Source organism: Corvus kubaryi, unplaced genomic scaffold (genome assembly GCF_017639235.1).
Source record: "Corvus kubaryi isolate FWS band 111438036 unplaced genomic scaffold, C.kubaryi_AGA036_p1.0 37387, whole genome shotgun sequence".
Classification (NCBI taxonomy): Eukaryota; Metazoa; Chordata; class Aves; order Passeriformes; family Corvidae; genus Corvus; species Corvus kubaryi.
Genome location: NW_024581129.1, coordinates 9,271,120 through 9,292,551, shown reverse-complemented (window position 1 = coordinate 9,292,551; position 21,432 = coordinate 9,271,120). Strand labels below are relative to the sequence as shown.

The 21,432-nt window shown below is 37.3% G+C and overlaps 1 protein-coding gene across 3 annotated transcripts in view; it reads left to right on the top strand.

Annotated features, from left to right (window-relative positions):
• Positions 1 to 21,432, top strand: part of PARN (poly(A)-specific ribonuclease) — a 47,955-nt gene that overhangs the window by 9,325 nt on the left and 17,198 nt on the right. For all 3 annotated transcript variants that reach the window (XM_042037195.1, XM_042037197.1, XM_042037196.1), the window contains 9 exons: positions 658 to 735; positions 1,891 to 1,934; positions 2,423 to 2,465; positions 4,132 to 4,207; positions 5,323 to 5,433; positions 5,518 to 5,587; positions 12,134 to 12,189; positions 15,746 to 15,832; positions 20,105 to 20,179. In XM_042037195.1, the coding sequence (XP_041893129.1) occupies positions 658 to 735; positions 1,891 to 1,934; positions 2,423 to 2,465; positions 4,132 to 4,207; positions 5,323 to 5,433; positions 5,518 to 5,587; positions 12,134 to 12,189; positions 15,746 to 15,832; positions 20,105 to 20,179 (640 nt within the window). The remainder of the gene's footprint in view (positions 1 to 657; positions 736 to 1,890; positions 1,935 to 2,422; positions 2,466 to 4,131; positions 4,208 to 5,322; positions 5,434 to 5,517; positions 5,588 to 12,133; positions 12,190 to 15,745; positions 15,833 to 20,104; positions 20,180 to 21,432) is intronic.

Below are 21,432 nucleotides of genomic sequence, written 5' to 3'. Positions count from 1 at the left end.
AGAATCTTATTCTCTGTAAGAGTCAAGAATAGCAATTTCTTAGGACTCTTACGTAAATGAACTTTGGTGGCTTTTTTTTCTCTGTTCTGAAAAGATTGTGGATTTTTTTGTTTTTTTTCCCTGGCAGTTAAAGGCTGTCAAAAAGGGTTGTTGTCATGTCAAATGAATCAAAAGTTAACATTTAAAAAACTGCTTGAGCTTTTTCAAGGAGCTTGCTTGTACAAAATCTGGCATGAAAGGTTCTGCACTGTGAGGAGCCAGACCATGCCCTTAATAATTACTGTATATTATAACCATGAGGAATATATTGTGTTGTTTTATAAGTAAATTAAAAGGTAATGGACTGAGAAATGCCTTGACTTCAATCTTAAGTAGATAACATTTGGAACCCAAGTTGTAAGTAGCTGTTCTAGTGCATCTTCTCAACATTTGAAGCTGCTGCAGAAGCCTCTGATAAATGGTTGGGAGTAGAGGAAAAAGAAGTGGCTGCTCTGAGAGAACGGAGGAGTGTGTGGGGCAGGCAGAGAGCAAATGGGGAAGTTTGGTGTGTATTTGTTCCCAGGTGCCCTTGGCTGGCATCTGAGAGGGGTTTTCACAGATACCCTTTGCCATGGCCAGGACTGGAAGTGTAACAGACATTTAATGTTCTTTTTGCAGGGCAAGCTTGTTATTGGGCACAACATGCTGCTGGATGTTATGCACACCATACATCAGTTCTATTGTCCCCTACCTGATGTAAGTAATCTTTTGAGTGTTCAGATGAAAAAATAAATGCCTTAATGTATTTGTCTTTTAGTTTGTTCTCCACACTTTCTTCTGATTGGAAGAATTGGTCAGTCTGTGAAGAAGTATAGAAAAGCATTTTAAAATAATCCATTTGGTACTTCTGGGCTACTGCCTTATTTTCATAAATCTTTATGTAGAAAGTTTAGTTGGATTGAATTGTTCCCCTTTGCATTTTTAAAATATACAAATCAAACAGTGGAATTGTGTTTTTTGTTTATATCAGCTCTATTTAACTAACTGACATGTTACAAGATACTGGTGTGGAGCTTCATGACAATTATGTGGCATTTTCCCCCTTGTAGTTTACAAAATGGGAACGTGTATTTTCATATAATATAGTGCACTTAATAAAATGCTAAGCAGTCTTGTAGCAGGATGATGTTCACTGGGGTGAAGAGGTGTAATGTCAGAATAATTGGAGGGAGCACACTTTGATGACTGCAGCAGGGCAGTCTAACAGTTCATGACTGCACAGCCTCACACTTCAGTTAAGCTGAGCAGTGTATTGGCACCAAGAACATTGTCTGAAGAAGCCAAAGGTCTCATTGGAAGGATGGCTCACATGACATTGTTACTTGCAGTCTTAAAGGACTTGTGGGTGTTCTGGGAAACACTTGATCGTAAGATGGGAAAAAGAAGTTTGGGACTGATTTGGATGGTGTTGGAACCTAAGCAATTGTCAGTAGTTCCTGTACTTTGACCCTTGGCACATCTAAACCTGTAGTCAGTCACTGACTGTATACCTGGGGTGACTGCTTATATTCCATTGAAATACTAAATGCTGGGAACACTTAAGAAGAACTGTTAAGTAGGTGGGAATTAGAGGTAGCCTAGGTTATAAAATAGGATAAGGCGTTGGCAGTGATGGAACACTTTCTTGCTAATGACAGACAAATCAGAAATACTTAGTCTGTAGTTGTGTGTAATTGCAGGTGGTGTCTATGGTAGTGCTGACAGATATATCTCTTAACATGGTGAGAATTCAGTTACTGTAGCTCACTTTTAGAGGCTGTTTGGATATTTGTAGCTACTGCTCTCTGTCCTCCCGAGATTGTAAACACTTCACTGACTTGGATTTTATCTTCCGGTTTAATGTTAAATTAGGACCTAAGTGAGTTCAAGGAAGTAACATCGTGTGTCTTTCCCCGGTAAGTTCTTAGTTCAAACTTTCAACCATTTCAGTAGAGTTTCAGGAAGCTGATATTGTTTGCCCTAGCCCTGTACCCTGGCTGTTACTGGAAAAGAAATTGGGATCAAGTTAGATAAATACAATTTTTAAAGTATTTTTGAGCAGCTTTTTTTCAGAAAAGCAGTGCTGTTGGTTCACTTCTTGGCAAAAGATGCACCTTTGCTACTCCCCTGGGTTTGGCGTGATGTTTGGTGTTTTGAATCTACACTTCATTTGGAACAAGATTTATATGCTAGTAGTTGTTTGCATCTCTTGCTGTTCCTTAGTTGCTGTCCTTTTTCATGCTGAACAAAGCCAAGGAATGTTTTGGCTGTTCCAAGATCCAACAGTAATTTTCAGTAGGGTGTATCTGCTGTTTCCAAGCTAATACACTAAAATATTTTTTGAGGATTTGGCAAAACGGGCATTCTTCTGTTTCAACCTATTTAGCTCTTATTTTGTTTCTAGGTTACTGGATACTAAACTGATGGCAAGTACTCAACCTTTTAAGGTAAATTAATATTATAGAATGACTTGAAGATACAAACTTGAATTAATACATGTCTATTGAAACAAAGTATATTCTTTGTAGAGAAAGCTATATAATGTAAAAATAATGTTTTCTGTGATGCTGCTTAGAACAATGATTTTTCTTTACCCCTTATCTAAACCTACAGAATGTATAGAATGCAAATTTTTCCTACTAGTGACTTTTGTGTTTGGCAGCTTTGGATTCCAAAATATGTAGAATTTTTGCTACGTAAAATGTGATTAGTACATTATTTTCTTCTTGTTAAGTAGCATGTCCCCTCAGGAGATAAAAAAAGTGCTGTTCATGAACAAACAGGATCTGGAAGTTTCTTGTATACTCAAAACCTTAGAGTACTGTGAGTGCTGACTTAGATTTGTCTGGAAAAATGCTTTATCATCATGAGGTTCTCTTGTGGCCAGTAACTCAGTGGGTAGTCAGCAGGAGGAAAAAAAATTACAGGTTTCTCTTAAAATCTCTTACAGCATGAGTTTTATTTCTCTAAAGAAGTATTGAGATAAGTGTTCATAAGCTCTTGTTTTCCCATGTGCCTTTGAATTAATTAAAAAACATGCTGAGGAAGCAGCATCTGTCTTTGTGCATAGCTCTGTAACTCCAGAGCATTGCATAATGAAGTGCTACTACAATATACTTGTGGGTATTGTCAGGTTTTTGATGCACACTGCTCTCTAAGAATGGAGGCTTTGGCATTCTGAAAAGTAAGAATCCTCCACAAGTTTTATGTTTGGTACAGTTGTGTTGATATTTGCAGTTCTACAGCAGATGCTTGGGTTTTTAGGCTATGTTTATGAAATGCTGCTTTGGGATGCCAAATTAATGCATCATTTGAGCTTGTTCACTGTACTTAGTTCTTGGTAACTTTTTAGTCTGCAGACTTGATGAAGAGTGTGCACAGCTAAGCTTGATTGAGAACCACAGGAAATCTGGTCCTCATAGATCTCAGACAACCTTAAGAAAGATTGTGTGAGATGTTTTGCCTTCCCTGGCTGTTGATTCTGCATGTCTCGGTAGTACTGATTGACAACATATATTTGATTAAGAACTTCAGTAAGGGATTAATCTTTAATACATCTTTGTGGTTTTTTATTTTATGCATATAATTTATCAGTAGATTCACTGATGCTACTCAGCCAAGTTGAAGTGTAGGAGCAACTTTCTGATTGTCAGGCTTCTTTCACTGTCTCTGTATTACTTTAAATCAGCAGAATTTAAACTTACAAAACTATTCAAGAATGTCCAGTCAGCAAGCGTTTCAATACTCACCTTGAATGCCTTCAACTATTATGATCAATATTTAGAATATTTTGCCCTGCTGTTCATGCTGTCTTTTCCCTTGCCACATGTGCCCTGCATGAAACTAGATTCAGACAGAAATATTACTTTGGCATAATCTATCAATAATTCTGAGCAGCATTAATAAATGCTCATGACTCACGATGCAGGTGAGGCAAGTTAACTTTGAAACTTGTCTTGACACACCTCTGGTGCCTTAGTTTGAAATGGGGCTGTGTGTAAATCCTTAGAGAACACAAGGTGGCAGCAGTAAATACTCCTTTGATCCTATTTGATTTCAGTTTCCAGGGAAAATGTGCTTGGCATTGGCAGTTAATGATGGCTTTTCTTGCAGGAGATCATTAATAATACATCACTTGCAGAACTGGAAAAGCGTTTAAAAGAGGTTCCATTCAGCCCTCCTAAAGTTGGTAAGGATATATCAAAATGCTCTTATTTCTGAAATGTTTTCCTCTTTCAGAGGAAACAAAGTGTTTTGACTATTTTTGTTCTTGGTACTTTTCCCCTACTGATACTTAGTGTTTTGATGAAGGGACTTTAAATGAGGGCACTATACATACAGTGCAGTTATATTTAGAAGTATACCTGGAACTTAAATGGAATCCAGATAGTAAAAGAATGGATGTGTTCAGTGAACAGCAGTTTCATCACCTTCTAATGATGGATTTTTTTTTAGGTTGATTTTTGAGGATTAATTTGAAATTCATTTAAAACTTCCGTTTGGTGGTTGTCTTCAGATCAAAGCCAGAGCACTCCAAGAGGCACTTGGACAAACAAAACCAAGAAAACTTAGACAGTAATGATCAGTCGTGTGTGTTCTGGACATTACTGAAGTTCTTCTAGTAGGAAAAAGGTTTTTTACTTTGAGGTGATCACAAGGGTATTTAATCAAGGGGCAATCTTAGCTCAAGGTTCTGGAATTTTTCTTAAACTGCTGATTTAGAATAGGGAAGGTGATATTGAAGAGTGGAGTATGTTGAAAGGGAAAGTTTCAATGCTTGATAAAAATCAAGATGAGTAGTACTTTATGTTGCTGAATGTGCAGAGCATAAACACCAATGCATTTATCAATAAAGACATCCTTAAATCACTTAGTTCCATCTTCATTTAAATACCCTGAAAAATCTGACCATAGGTCAATCACATGGTTGGCAAACAGGTTAATAGTGAAGCTTTCAGTTAGACTGAGTGTCTGTTCTCTTAAATGCAAGTAAGTCAGAAAAAAAGATACTCTTTATGGGCAATCCTGCTGTCATTGTTTTAGAATTAATACTCCATTTGGCTAAGTAGGTCTGGGGATTAAGGGCTTTTTAGTAGGAAAGACTTTCCATCTTACAAACCTATTCTTACTTAAAAATGCCAAAGAAAACTGCTTTTTTAAGAGCTTAAGAAATTTCAGAGAGTCTGAAAATTGTATAGACTTCCCCAAATGATGTTAAGCTCTGACAAAATAATCCTGTGGGTAAGCATACAGGACTATCTATCTTCTGTGATAATATATTTATAAATGTCTTTTTCCCCTCAGAAAGTGCAGAAGGATTTCCAAGTTATGATACAGCATCTGAACAACTCCATGAAGCAGGATATGACGCTTACATTACTGGACTGTGCTTCATTTCCATGGCTAATTTCCTGGGTACTTACGATGTCTTTTCCAAACCTTCTCCCTGGTGCTGTCCATAGCTGCTAATACATACTGAATTTATTCTTCATTCATCAGGTTCATTCCTCAGTCCTCCGAAAAGCCATGTGTCTGCTAGATCAAAACTCATTGAACCTTTTTTTAACAAGTAAGTAGTTGTTGTATTAAAAAACCTGCTAAAACAGGGAAGTACAGCATCAGCTTTAGCAGATTTACCTCTAGCCTTGGAATCAATAACTAACTGCATTTTTCTTTAAACTGAGGTTTTATTGGCTTTCGGGTTCATGCTGGTAATGCTGGAGAGAATCTATGAAGTAAATACCTTTTCTTTACTTTCTGCTGACCTGTGAAAGGACACTTAGAAGAGTACCCGGACTGCTTTAATGGCCTTGTTTATGCCAGTGTTGAGGATATATTTACAATTTAGAAAATTGTTTCTGGAGTAAGCTTTGGGAGTAGTGGAACTGAAGAAAAACTGGTCAGGTGTTCTTTATGTTGTAGGAGCCTCAGAAACCGGTGATAGTGAAAACTGAGTGTGCTCAACAGTCTGGAAAAACTAAAATATCCCTCTGGTAATGTCAATTCAAATGACACAAAGCATTGATACTAACATTGTCAGGTAACCCAATTATAAGATGGCATAAGAACTGTACATACATGATTTACGGGATGATGCTATGAGAAGTATTTTGCTTTTGAATTGGATCTTCATGCAAACTCCTTGAACAAATTGAAGTAAGGAAGGACTTGAGGAATCTAGAAGCCTTTATGCACAGATTTGATCCTTTACATAATTAATCTGTAGATTTTACTTTAGGAAACTTCTAAAGGTGCTGCAATCTGTCACATAAAGGAAAAGGAGTTGAAATTAAAAAGGTTCTAATGCTGAATTTAAATTGAATTAAAAATTAATTTGAATTTAAATGTTTAAATTCGGGAAAAATTCCATTCTTTCAAACCGTGTAATACAAGGGTTGGCAAAATTAATTATTTTAGCTTCAGATGGCCCTCACAAATGAGGAAATAATTGTGATAAGTGGCTTTCACCTTTCATTGTTCTGAAAATCATATTATTATAGTGACAGCAGTTATGTGATTCTCTTGACACTGAGACGTGAGGCAGTAACTCCATATAATTTAGCAGATGTTACAAATATTCTGTAGATTAAATGTGGACCCACAGTGACTTGATTTGAATGCGAAGGTGAAGATAGAACTGATCGGTACAATTTCATTTTAAGATGGGATTTGTCACTAGGTTGTTTTCAGGAACACCAACACACACATACCAACTAGTAGGTGCCAATTGAGCAGGTTAATTTTTCAATCATAACCAAAATTCTTTCTAGAAATGCGTATTTGCAACAAGTACAAACTGCAACTTCTAAAACTGTCACAATAATACATTAAATTTAAGCTTTTCAAATTAGTTGTGTACTTGAAATGGAATATTCCTCTAGGAGTGACATTTCAAAGTTGTGAGAGTAAGTGAGAGGAAACCTGCTGTGTCTGTTCTGGCTTCAGAGTTAACACTGCCTAACTGTAATGAAAGGAAGAGTTAACAAAAAAACTGTAGGGAGAGCAGCTGCCTTTTTTTTTTTTTTTTTTTTTTTCTTTTTTAAGCAAGAACTGAAAATTACTGTTTGCAAGAAAAGAATGTTTATCCATTCTGTCATTATTCAGAACTTGTAGCTTCTTGTTTCAGAAAAACTATTATATTATTTTTAAATCATGGAAACTTGGAAGACTTGCCGTGTCTTACTTCCACATGATTTTAGAAGCTTTGCCATTTTCTAGTTAACATCAGCCATCTGCCACATCACCTAAGTCAGAGCCTAGACATGAGACTGTCTCACCTTTTCCTTACAGTGAGCAGGCCAAGGGTTGTATTTTTTGAGCTAGTTTTCTTTCTCCTATAATGCAAACTAACAAACCAGAATAAGACAACTCTATTTTTCTTTTTTTTAAATAAGATTTAACTGCATGTCAGAAGTTGGAGCTGTGAGGTGTTTAAATGAACAGGTCTTTTTCTGCATTCATTCAGTCCTTGCAGACCAGGTCTCTGTCTGCAGCATGTGGTGTTTTTAGCACCTGTAGGAGCATCCAAGGCTCTGCAGTTCAGTGTTACCTAAAGGTCCTTAGTGAGTGTGTTGCTCCTGGGGCTTTTTGGCAGGTGTGCTCTGGGCTGCCAGCCAGCTTCCTGCTACACCTAGTTGTCTCTAGTTTGTGATGTAGAGTCTTTCCCTAGCTGACCATCCTCTCTTCCTGCTGGGGAGAAAAAAAACTATCTTCCTCCTTCCTCCAGAAGTTCTACCTGATCCTGTGGGCAGCAGTCAGAACAAGGAAACCTTTTCCTTTGTGCTGTAGTCATGTTCTTCAAGCAAAACACAAACTACAACATGCAAACAGTAAGCTAAACAAATGAAAGTTATATCTTATGTCACAAGTGTTTCCTGAAAGAAGCTGAGCAGAGGAGTTTATTGTAGGGCAGCTATTTAGAAACAGTGTTCTCAGTTTGAACTGTTATCCACATAGTCTTGAAAATATTCTTTAGAGCAGACCATGATTCTTTGGGTTGCTCATAAAATCTTAATTTCAAGATCTCTGAATAGTAGATGTTAATACTTAAATACAGCTTAGTGATTAAACTTTTAACATCATTGCTAGGGTTTTGGAAATGTTTCTTATTTGAATGGGTTTGTCACTAATGTGATTAGTGGGAGTAAATTTAACATTAAAAAATCAAGCTTTGATTTTTATGAACTTAGCTTTCAAATGAGGGTAATACTTTCTTCAAGAGCATTTTTGATGTCTTTCATTATGTCAGCAAAATTAAGGAACTTCCTGGCTTCCTGTTCAAGAGTGATGGCCAGCGTGTAGGTTAATGTTCATATAGGTTAATGATGAACATAGGTAAAATCTTTAGTTTTAGGGCTTTTGTGAGAGCGGAACTGATTAAAAACAGACATTCCCTTAGGGTTGTTTGGCTCTTCTAGGCATAATGCAGTAAGTTATATGATAAACAACTCAATAAGCCAGGAATTCCAGAGATGCATTTCTGTAATCTTTATGCTTTCTTGTATATACAATATCTTTGAAAAATCCTGCTCATCTGCTGTGAGTAATCCCCGATGAACATTTATGAGTTGAGATGATGGGACTCTTTATTGCAGTATCTAAACTCTTATGGGTATAATTTGGATATTGTTATTATCTCATATACTTTGGAGTTGATTTGAAATTTTTTGACTGGTTTAGGGCAAGAGCTCTTTCCTTTCGTATCTTCCTGCCCTCACCCACAAGCTCCTCACAAACTTTTAATGACAATGTTCTTTTGTATCTCTTTGGGTTGTTTGAATGCTGTTTATTCTTTTGATGTAGCTGGAGGCAGGGGGTGGAAGAGGTGTAGAGAAATGAGAACACCATGTTTTCTTGAGCTGAATAGCATCATGGTCTGTAGAAATATAAATTAGCTTAGAAATGTTTTATACAATGGATATCAGAAACCAAAATCTGTGCAAATCACTTGGGTTTGTGCTATACTTGTAGAAAATTTCGCATAGGGAGCTATGTTCTCTGGTGTGCATTGCAAATCCCTCAGCTTTTCTATATTTAATTTTCTTTGCAAAATTACTGCAAAAGGAGATTGGTGTGCTTTTGTGCAGTTTGACCAATAGCTTTGCACTCATGGTGTTGGAGTAAATAGTTACTGTTCTTGTGCTTGCAGCCACATGTGGCTGAAGTAGTCACTGACCTGGACTGGTAAACTGAGCTGGGTTTAAAAAAATGCCTGTTCTTTTTTCAGCTGGATCAGTTTCTCTACACAGTTCACCACACAGCTGTGAAAACTTTCATCCTAGCTCAGTGCAGAGGAACAATGTTGACTCCTTGAGACTATTTATGCACTGCTGTGAATGGCACAATGATAACGTTACTCTCCTCATTTTACTTGACTTGCCACAGAAATAATTGTCTTTCAAGTAGCTTCCTCAAAATACCTCATAGTTCTTATTGAGAAATGGGTCTCTGTCCTCTGACTGTGTGATCTGGCTATAGTCCCTAAACAGTGTAGGAAATAACATTTTTTTAGCTTGGTCTGCTTACCTTTTAAAGAAGTGTAACTATGACATTGATTTTCACATGAACTCACAACCTCATGAATCTAGCTAATTTAATACTGAGCTCATGCTGTCATACAGAGAAGTCTTATTAATTTAAATGTGCTACAGGTAGATGAGGAATCTTAGAATAGGTGTGGATGCTTAATTATGGATTATGTTGGAACTCAGTGTTCATAATCCACGTGGTGTAAGTTAGTGCTACAAGATGCAGTTACTTCTGTAACATACCTAAAGTGCAATTAATACTAAAATCAGTATTTAGACGACAGGGAGTACGTGTGTTTGTGTGTATGTGTGCTGTTTAGGGACATAATTGTTTTGCCAAACAAATAAATGGAGGATTTGTCTCAGGGAATAAAAAACTGATCTTAATTCATTTCAGGTATATGTATTTTTTTGGCATAAATCTGTTCTTGGGGTTGGCCACTGTATTGCTTTCCTGAATATGATAAAACCTCCAGGAGGGAAGCTTAACTAGTGTTCTCCTCAGAAGTTTTTGTTGTGTTTTTGGTAGATGCCATTTTTATCTTTATGAAAACTGCTACCTACAAAACTTAAACCAGTTATTGGAGTGCTTTAAAAAGTAGTAGGTTTCAAGAACTTGGCAAATGTTTGTTCAGATAGCTTAGAGCAAACCTGCCTTTATTTTTTTTTTTAATAAAACCTCCCACTTTTGCTGTCCTGCATGGATGATGACATCCACTATCCAGCAAAGACTAAACTGCTTTTACTGACTGGTAGAAAAACTGTATTTAGCCTATTTAGGCTGTGCTTATCACCTGCACTGGGGTCTGAAGAAGGCTGTGTCTCTTACTAACAGTGACACTGACATTACAGATGAAGATGTGAGCACAGATTGTAGGTAATAAATCAAACTGAGCGTCTTCTGGCAGTCTGCAGTCCATCTTGCTGGCAGAGCACAGATCCCAGTTCTTTTCTGCCCAGCTGGGTGCACTGCTATGGTGTTGTGATCCTGCCTGATGTCTTCCACCGGAGGTGGAATGTAGTCACATCCCTTCTATTGTTCCTTGGAGGGTGTGTCCCATGCTCCCTCTTTGTTTTCCCCCTTCCTTTAATTCCACAAAAGATACCCTTGTGGTGTGATCACTGTGCCTCTTTATTTTCTGGGTGGATGGCGGTTTTTTGTTTCATTTTTGAGCCAACAGTGCTCTCACAATTACCCTGGCTCTCTTGGATATGTCAGAGTAAGGATATCTTCCTTGGTTTCCTTGTGGGAGCTGTGTTTAAAGCCAGTTTTGTTCCCAAGGTGCCACTCCTGTCCAGTTTAGACAGACAGCTATGATGAAGCCAAGTCTACAGAAGTGTGGCACCTAAAGTCAAACATAAAAAGAAACTCTGGCTTCTTTGTAGAATGTCTTCATTACTCAGTGCTGTGCTGGAATGGGTGAAGTTTCTGAAGTAATTGATGCAGATGTTTGTAATTTTTATTGATAAAGATCCTTTTAGGTGCTGCAGTGCTCAGGAGGATGCAGTGCATGTTATACTGTGTCTTCCCTGAGACTCCAAAGATAACTGAGGTGGGACAGTTTTGGCACAATTGGTGCCAGTTCTCACACCCTGTGGCTCACACATGAACCTGCCTTGCAGTATATTTTACCTCTGTTTGGGGTTTTTTTTCTTTCTTCTATTTATAGCAAAGCCAAGTTAACAACTGCATTCCAGAAGACTTTTCAGTGATACAGGGAATCGCTGAAAGGGCATGATACTCAAACTCTTAGAAACTACTAGTGAGTGGAGTATGATACAAAGAATCTCTAGGGAACTACAGATCAGTCTGTACACTTAAAATGTTTTTATCAGCTGTTTACATCAGTTAGTATTTAGTTGAATGCTGTAACTGTAATCTGATAAGCATTTTAGAAGCTTTTTAAAGTTATGATGGAAAACATTACTTATTTTAGCCTTCCAGTGAACACTATGCACAGCAAATGTTTTGTGACATCAATGTGACACCTGTACCTATGACAGGATTTTAACCTGTTCATCTTATTTTGGAAGGAAATAGTTTTCAGAGCTGAATAATAGCTTTTATTGAAAGCATTTCTTGAATGTTTTGAGAAACTCTTCAGTTATGTGTTATAGAGGAAAAGACTCATTCCAGTTATCTCCAGAGAAGTCAAGATGGCTTTTGCAGTTTTAGGGTTTTAAGATCCATTCTGTCTAAAGCAGGATGAAGTGCTCAGAAAATGGAGAGGTTTATGTAAATTTAGAATGATGGCAGCTTTTGCACTATCCACTGTGCAAGGGTCTCTTACTGCACAGAGCTGCCGCTTCTTAATGTTCCTTTCCCATTTGTCTTTATTGTTTTCAGCAGTAACAATTGGGGCCTTTTTTGTCCTTGTTTTCTTGAATATGTAGAATTGCTGTCATGATGCCAAGTAACTTTTTGAATCTGGTTGTTAGCCCTTAGAGGGTCTGTTTGTTTTAACATAGCTTAAGATAAGTTTGGGATGGTTAATTCTGCTTTTTCATAAGAAACGTGAACAAACTATTAAAAGGAAAAGGTCTTCAGGCAGAAATTTGCTGATGGTTCTTTTCCATTTTGCTTCTAGGCTGTTTCTTATGAGAGTAATGGACATACCGTATCTCAATTTGGAAGGACCAGACTGTAAGTAGCTTCTTTCATTGTAAACTTAGTGCCATTCTGACAAACTTCCTGGAGGAGGAAGTGCAAAGATTAATTATGTATATCTAAAGAATGGATATCAGCATATCTATTAGCTGTATTTAGGCTATTAGCTACTTATGAAATGATTTCAATGTGTCTGCTCCTTTTTTTTTCTTTAACAAAACAGTAAACCCAGAAATTCTTCAACTTTGACCAGAGAATCTGCATTATAAAGGGGGTTGATGAGAACAAATTAAGTTGTTACTAAATGAGAGAGTTTGAAATTAGCAGCTTTATTGTTATTTGGGTTACTATTCTTATGTACTGTATCACATAAAAAGTGGGATCTTAACACTGTCCCCTCACCCCAGCAGTAAATACAGGAGGTGTGTGTTCTAGTGAATAGAAAATGGTTCTGAAAATCTTGTGGCCACTTTGTTTCTCAAGTGATGTGCAGCAGTACCTCTCCTTGACTTCAACCTAAACATCAGAATTCTTTTGCCACATGGGATTAGGATAATGGAAAAATGTTACTTTAAAATACTTTTACATTTCAGGTTATTTCAGTTTACAAACCTGGAGCTGTAATTAGTTTATAATAATACATTTAAATGCAAACAGATTTTACTAATCTGAATGTCCTTATACTATTATGGGATGTTTCATGATGAGGGGGAAAGCTTTGCATGAGTGTTCCCACTGATGCCTTGACTTAGGAGAATGTGGGGCCCTGGAGGTCAGTCTGGTCCTTGATTAGATAAAAGCTTCATTTTATATTGAGTCAAATACACAATGTCTTGAAAATTATACCCATTTGGAAGCAATACTGATGTGGATACATTTTCCACTCCTTGCATCAGAAAGCTCAGACTGGAGTGTGACTCTGTTAGATACCAGTGTAATAGTAACAGAATGCAGTTCTAGAGAGATGGAAGTAACTGTTGGAGAGAAAAATACATGCTGTAAGGGCATATATTTAATTTTAAATTCAGTTAGGTGGTGAGATCACTGAGCTCTGGCTCTGTTGGAATGGTAATCTAATTACATTGCATCTTCCTTCCCCAACTGTTGGATACTGAGTGGAAGAATGGGTAAATACTTTGGGTCATTGAGAGAATGCCAAAGCTACTAATTTGTAAAGATGCTACTTCCACTTGCTGGCCGACTTACAGGATTGTTTTGATACTTTGCCAAGAAGGGTTGCCAAAAAAGAGTCTGCCTCTGAAAGTCTGTCTCTTTTATCTGAAAGCCACTCCTGTAGAACAGACTGATGCAGATGTTAGGGAGAACCTGAGCCAGCGAGGCTTTCTAAACCTCGAAACAGAAAGCACTTGTAGGGGGTGGCATGTTGAGCTGGCTGTTTTAGACACTTCTGTTGCTATTCTGAGATGGAAACACTACTGTAGGTTGAGGAAGCTGTCTGGTGGTTGTCTGCGGGGGACTGTTTTGCAGAGAAGCAAAGCCACCTAAAGAGTACAGCCATGTTTCTGTGGGAGGTGCACTTGGAGTCTATTTTTAAAAAAGAGATGAGGCACAGCTCACTGAGTGACTGTTGTAAGTTGTGTGTTTCTGTTTGTCAGGTAGTGAAATAGCAGGTTTGTGCAATTTTTCCTGAAATAATGGATTTCAATAACATATGCTAAGTTAAATAGTATTGAATATGTGAATTTCATCATCTTCTTTTGTTACTGTGTGTTAGAAACTCATTTAAAAGAATGAAGTTGCTGCGCAAAATGACTGCAAAGCAGAAAAGGAATCAAATAGTTTTTGCCCAAGGTAGAAGTTGGAGATTTTAACAGCAGATTCACAGTGAATTTAGGAATGAACAGATACAGAAATGTTAGGAATAGTTTCTTTTCTCTAATCAATATAAAAAGGCTGTAATAACTGAAACTGGAGTTGTTCATGCTGTGATTTTCTACTACTGGATTACAAATAATTAAACTTCGAGTTGCTCTCTGTTTAGTAAGCTGTGCAGCACTGAATTGATCTTCTGTTGCTTACGGGGTTTTGGTTTTTGAATTGCATAGTGCAAAAAAATTGAGGTTTTGTCTTTAAAAAATTTTGTGTCCTTTCTGTTTAAGTAGCAGATTTAGGGAACAGGATTTCACCTGTGCTCATGAAGGGATTGCTTTCCTTAATTACTTGTCTCTGTCCAGCCTGCCTGAGCTCTCAATGCTCATGTACACCTGTAATTTATTACTAGGGATTTTATGGCCAGTTCAAGCTAACCCACTTGTTTAGGTGAAACAGATTAAATTATTTAGCAATAACAAGTGGTTGATGGTCTGATTTTGGACACCTGCTCTATGAATGAGATACATCTTGGAAAGCTCTCCAGTTTTAGTGCTGAAAGCTAAGGAGATCAGAAACTAGAAAAGTTTGTATTACAAAAAAATTCAGGAGGGTAAGTCGCTAGTTCATTCACTAAAATGAAAAACAGTCCCAATGTTGCTATACCAAAAGAAGAGAGAAGCTTTTCCTTAGAGTGTTACCAGGTGGTCAGATTAAAATCTGATCACATCAAGCTGTGTGTAGTTAACCCTTGAGTTACCTTGAACAAACTGGAGCACTACAATGCGAAGTGGAGCACTCGACTTTAATGGTTCGGCCTCTGTTGTCCAATGTAAAACACCATGTAAGATTTAGCAATGTGTCGTACATTACAAGATAGATCTCTGCAGATACCTGGGGAGAGGCTTAATTAATGATCTGCAAATAGTTTTGTAGGAAAATGTAAAATATTTCAGTATCTTTGCCCCTGAAAATACAGTGTTCCACTTGTTTCTTTTTAAAATATGATAGGAATTCACAGGCTGTAAAAGCTCACCTCTCTAGTGAAAGGAACTTCAGTTAGGAGAAGTGTGTAAGATATGTAATAATAATGTGATAATTTCTGCTGTACTCTTACCTCTTCCAGCAGTTTGATTTGGATTCTGTCTCTCAAGTTGACAAAGCTTAAAATGACTTTCAATATACCCTAAAGACTTCTGCGTTTCTTTAGATGTTGGCCTTGATAAGCTGTCTTTTTTTCCTGGTGTAGTTTTGAGTAATAAGTTTTTGTAGTAGAAATAAAAAGTCAGTGTGTATATTCTAGCTTGTACCTAATATTACATGAAAACTGAGTTGAACATTTTCACAGGAAGTTTTTTATTGACAGAAAAATGGCAAAATTGAATCATTGCTAAGAATTTTTTAAAGGTGGAGCGTGAAGAGGCTGTTGATTTTTTTTTTTTTTTTTTTTCCTTCTGTCCTTGAACTTGGTTTGATGCAAGGGATGGGAAGGACTAGTTTTGTGGGCATTTCCCCACTGCAGGAAATGCTGTTTCAATTCTTATACAGATGAGCTAGTAGGATTTAGTATGTCTTTCATGCCTAAGTGCATGCACATTCTTGCTGTGCCTTATCTAGTTGCATAAATCTTGGCCTGTTTTCTTATTTAAAAAGGAAACTGGGAAAAAAAAAAGCTACATGACCATGTTAGATGACTGTTCTAGGATATTCTAAAGATACTAGTAGTGACTCTTACTTTAACAAAAGCATTTTTGTTTTGTAGTGCAGCCAAAACGAGATAATGTTCTTCATGTTACTTTTCCCAAAGAGTGGAAGACTAGTGATCTATACCAGCTTTTTAGTGCCTTTGGTGAGTGATACAGTCTGTCTTTCTTTTTTTGTTGTTGTTATTATTGACAAGTACTTCTGGTTTGTTATTTTTAGTCTGTGGGTGCAGACTTACTCCTGGTGTACATAATGATGAATGTCTTTTTGTAATTTTTTAATGGTGTGGACTTTGTAGTGATGTGTTGAAAGTTGTTGTTCTTATTAACTGCTCTTTAGAAATCTTTATGTGGTGCTTTTTGAATATATTGTGGATCTTTTATCCTTTTATTTACAGCTTCTCCTGAAAGGAGGTAAGAGTTTATATAGGTGGATAAAGGAAATGGGGATTGGTGTGAGGCAGAGCGAGGCTTTAGGAACAAGGTTCATCCTGCAGTCTGCATAAAACCAAACTCCAGGATGTGTGAGTCTAGGCAAGCAAGCAAGCTTGAAAATAACCAATTTTTCAATACTGTGAACAGCACCCAAGCCAGAAGAAACAGCAGAAAGGGTATTTCATAACTGAGGACCAGTAGTTGTGGTGTTGCTCTACTAAGTATAAAATGTAGGGACTTGGGGAGCTGAACTAATTGATGGTGGTCTTCTGCTCCTTACTCTTGTGGCTTTGTACTACATGCACATTCTCTGGACCTGTATAAAACTCCCTCAGTTCTTTCTGACCATTTCATCTTCACTGCAGCAGGGGCCGGTGTAGTAGATAGAATTTAATAGTCCCGACTGGGAAATGTAGAATGTGAGAATGTAGAAATGACAGGAATTCTCCCGGAGCTGCCGTTCCGGGATGAGAACATCGTTTGGACCGAATTTCCATGGGTTTTCAACCACTCAGTTCCCCGGCTTTCCCTGTGTCAGGGGACGCGCACCGCCGCCAGGGGGCGCACTTGCCCACCGCGGAATGCTCGGGCTGGGAATTGTCAATTCTCGCACTTCTCCAGATTTTAGAGCCGAATGTTTTCATATTTCTGTTTACAAACTCCAGGTTCGATAATTACTCAATATTGTTGTTTAGGTCTAATTGCCATGGCGTCTCAAAACAAACTGCAGGTTATTCCTTCCAAAATTCTGGCATACAGAAGGTACCCATGCTTTTCCAGTTGTAGGTGGTCAGGGGCAGAGTGGAGCAGCATGAGGTTCAGTGATTTGCCAAAAGCAAAAAAAAAAAGGCAGTACGAGACATGAATTATCCTAATATATTACATCAGTTTAAAAAAAGTGTTTTAAAATCAAGCAGTATTAATCGAATTTTACAGAAGAATTATTTTAGAATTAATTGAGGCAAAGTTATAATCTTCCATGAAGCTTCTAATGAAAGCAATGAAACAGCTGAAATGGCTGCAGTGTCACACTTGGAACTGGTTTACTTTTGCTACTCTAGAAGGGGTGTTCATGATTCTGAAATCCTTCAGGACTGCCTGCATACCAAATGGACACCTGTTCATGCAAGATGTTTTTATAGTCTCAGGGGTGAATGTAGTTTCACTGTACAAGTACTTGCAGCACTATGCAGTCTCTTAGAACACTTTAGAATCTTAAATTGGTGTTGTTTATTTGGTCATGCTGATGTGAAATACGAAGTAATTAAAATATGATTTGCTAGAATACAGCTTTAATGTATAGCCTTCACTTCTACTTAAATGAATGTCTTTGGGCTTTTAATTGAAACTCATATTATCAAAGTATTATAAAAGCTACTGCTTAATTACCAGTAAAAGCCATGTAGGAAATGTATTAGAACTGAGTATAAAAAGGAAAATGCTTCAGTGATGTAATCCATCAGTATAATTTTATTCTGTGGATTTAATCTTGTTTGCATGTTTTAGTTGATACATAGAGAATTTTCATATGTATTTATAGAAGAAATATATGTTACTTGCACCTTCATGTCGTAGTCTGCCAGTGGCATTCTTCAAAGTATTGAAGACTCTTGATGTATTCTAGAAGTGCAGAGAGAGAAGTTTCTTGGTTTATTTCTCTAGAGCTGGTATTCCATTACATTGCTGTCCATGGCTTAACTGGACTGGCCTTGCAGTGAGCTGGCACGGGGCTCTAGTGATTGCTAAATATTGTACTGCAGGTACAGATGCATTTGCTTTCCAGGTCTTTATTTGCATTTCACCATACTTTTGAAATGCACAATATTTACTGAGTGCTTAGCAGCATTGCCGAATGATTTAATTTACTAATTTTATCTCTCCTAAATTCTTACTTCTTAATAATGATGAATCGTGGCATAGTCTGAAGAGAGCATCTCTTAAGCATGGAGAGTTGCATAAGAGCATTTGTTGTGGTTCACTTCAGATTGTAACTCAGTGTCTGCTATTTAATGTTTGACTTTCTTTAAATTCTGTATTTAAAATGTATAAATATGAGTATAAAGGCACCATATGTTGGCAGGCATTGAAACCCTCTATTAGCCAAAAATACAAAGTCAGGGGTCATATAGAGAGTAGCAGCCTTTCTGTGACAATGAATAAGGATCTGATACTGAAATGATGTGCCACCAATAGGTTGGATTTTTATTAATTTATTTTTATTTGGTACTTAGTGAAAATATGGATGCTAAAGTCCAATTGAATAGTAGCTGAATTCCTTTAGGAGGTTTTTTTTTTCGTCTGTCACTGATGTTCTTTCTTATTTTTCACTGAGGGCACAATTGCAAAATATTCAGGAGAGTTTTTCTTTCTGATCTTTTTCAGTCCACTCAGGTAGATTGAAATTAATTAACTGTATATATAGGAAAGGGACACAATCTGAACAGCACTTCTGTGTTCCAGAGTTATAACAGAATATGGTCTCAGATGTCTCAAATAATTGTTTAGAAAATTTTGTAATTAGTAATACAGAAATGGAGAACTTGATACATGAAGAGTTTTGGAGCAATGACTTGTCAATGCATGTGGAGCAATATGAATTTGTACAGTAATTTCTGTCCTGTAAGGGAAGCTCAGTGTCAGGGTCCTGCCAAATGCGCTACAGTTTTGAGCTGCAGTCCTGAGTCAGATCGGACTTTCCTTGTATTGTGAAAGTTAGTGTCCTGCCAAAAGGATGTTCTCCCTACAGTAAAGACCCTTACCCATAGGCAGCAAAGTTCTATGTTCTTCAAAGACAGAACTATTAGAAATTGAATTTATGTGCCCTAAAAAATGTTTAAAGAAATTCTAACTTCATGGTGTAGGCTCATCTTGATATCACCCTTAGCCCTTCAGTACAGGGAGATGTCAGAAACCATACTGAATTAATTATGGTTTTGGCAATGATCAAAATGATTATAACTTAAACTCCTAAATAGCTGGCTACTCAAATGTATAGCATGTGAACGAAATCTATCTAGGCTTTTATTTTCTTATAATTAGAAAATCTGTTTATAATCTGGCTGGATTTCAGAAGAGACTTCTATAACCTTGTAACCTGTAGACTAAATTAGATTTCAATAGATTAAACAACTGAGAATAAATGTATTTTAAGCCCTTTTGCATCATTGTTTTTAACCTTGTAATGTCTGAAGGTTAAATGGTGGTGTAACATTATATATAACTTGATTTTTCTAGTCTACGTGAAAAAAAGGCACCAATTTTCAATATGTGACTTGTACTAACAGTAAAGCACTTAGATAAGGACAGGAGATGTAAATGGATTTCAGACCTTGTGTCTGGAATGGGAATCCTTTCCTCTACTTTTGTTTGATTATGAGCTCTTTTAGTGCTAGTGCCATTCACATAGAAAAGGCACTAACACTTGATGAATAGAGGAACTTATTTCCAGTCACTGTTCCATTGTAACAGCTTCCAAATGAGGTCCATGATTTTGTGCATTTGTCCTCATATTGACTCAAATTAAGTTTTTATTTCACATCCAGGAAATGATGTATAGTGGAATTCAAACAAACCAGTGTTTGAAGATTTAGTGTCCCAATACTGGAGTTCTCCATTGATGTGATCAGTCTTCTACCTACTACCAGCTGCTTGACTGGAATTTATCATCACTCAAAGAGCTGTTATTTATTTGAGTAAAGGGCTGAAATTCCCAGAAAATGTCTTCAATTTATTTAGTAGAATTATATAGAAGCCATGAAGGGAGGATGGGAGGGTCTGAGGGTGTACAGGATGCACGTGCAGCCCTAATTTTCTGAACAGTTCCAGGCCCTTGTGCAACTGGGTGTGAACTACACACCTATGGACAAAAGCCTGAGGTGCAAGTTACTCTTAGTTGGCTCTTTTATGTCATGGCACATCAGATAAAAATCTGTGACTGAGTCTAAAATAAAAATGGTCATAATAATTTCTTCTGCTTTTTCTAGGTAACATTCAGGTTTCATGGATTGATGATACATCAGCATTTGTTTCATTGAGCCAGCCAGAGCAAGTACAAATAGGTAAGTGTTACTGAATTTACTTTAGCATTAAGACTTTAGCTGGCTCCTGCAGAATGCTCTGAGCCAGCAGGGTCTGTGACTCTGATGGCAAAACCACTGACTTGCTTGGAGGAACTGGACTTCCATAGCAGTAGCACATGTGTGGCAGCAAAGACAAGCCCAAACTGGACTTGGATGAGATTTTTGTGTTTCATTCCATGATCCTCCAAGTACCTGAACCTGTAGGTAGAGTAGTCCTGGTTTCTTCATTTGGTGCAGTATTTATTGAGGTTTTTTACTGTTACTTTGCACAGAGTAGAACTATCAAAGTCTTTTGTGGTCTATGGCTCCAAATACCCTTTGGACTGATGCACATTTAGTTTGGCTTATATTTGCAAGGAACAAAAGCAGTGAGAAGCCTTTTGATGCATTGTAGAACACATGCAAAATAATAGTGTCCGAAGAGCATGGACTGCTAATGTGCTTACAGTCTGTGTATGAACAATGTGCAATCTCTCCAGACCTAAGTTTTTAAATTTTTATTTAAACATTTGAAAATATTACTATTAGTTATGTGGGAGGACAGTCTTTTTGGTGTGTGTGGGTTTTCGGTTGGGTTTATTTGTGGTTTGGGGATTTTATGTTGTTTTGGGGGTGGTTTATTTGTGTTTCGGGGTGGGGTTCTTTAAAGATATTTGATTGACTGTAGTTGAATCCACAAGCTCTGTAGTTTCTGTAGTTTTTTGTAGTTCTTTTGGGTTTATATTTGAGTACTGACCCATACGCTTATTTCAGGGAGCACTGGCTGGAAGTAGGCCATTATAGATGATCCATGTGGGATATGTTCTGGTGGTGTTATCCCCACTTACTGAAACACTTGCACCCAATGCTGTGGAGCCAGTGAGAACAGCAATATATGTAGCACTTCTGATTAACTGGCTGAAGTCTTGTTGCACTTAAGAGCTATACAGAAAGAATTCCCATGATTAAGTTCTAAAAAGGAATAAAACAGATTAGAAAACCCCACTGAGTTGACCATCATCTATTCTTACTAAGCTCAAATAGAGAAGCTTTCAGGGTCTGGATGCACAATCAGTGCATCTCTCTAATTCCTTATTAACATCCTGGGAGTGTTTATCATACTTCCTAATACATTCCTAGCTCTGCAGAGGATTTTGAGAGCTCACCAGCAGCCTCCTTACAGCAGTTGCTCCATAGCAGCAAGAATCATTGTTTCTTCATCTACATATAGATGTAAGAATGTTATAATTTCT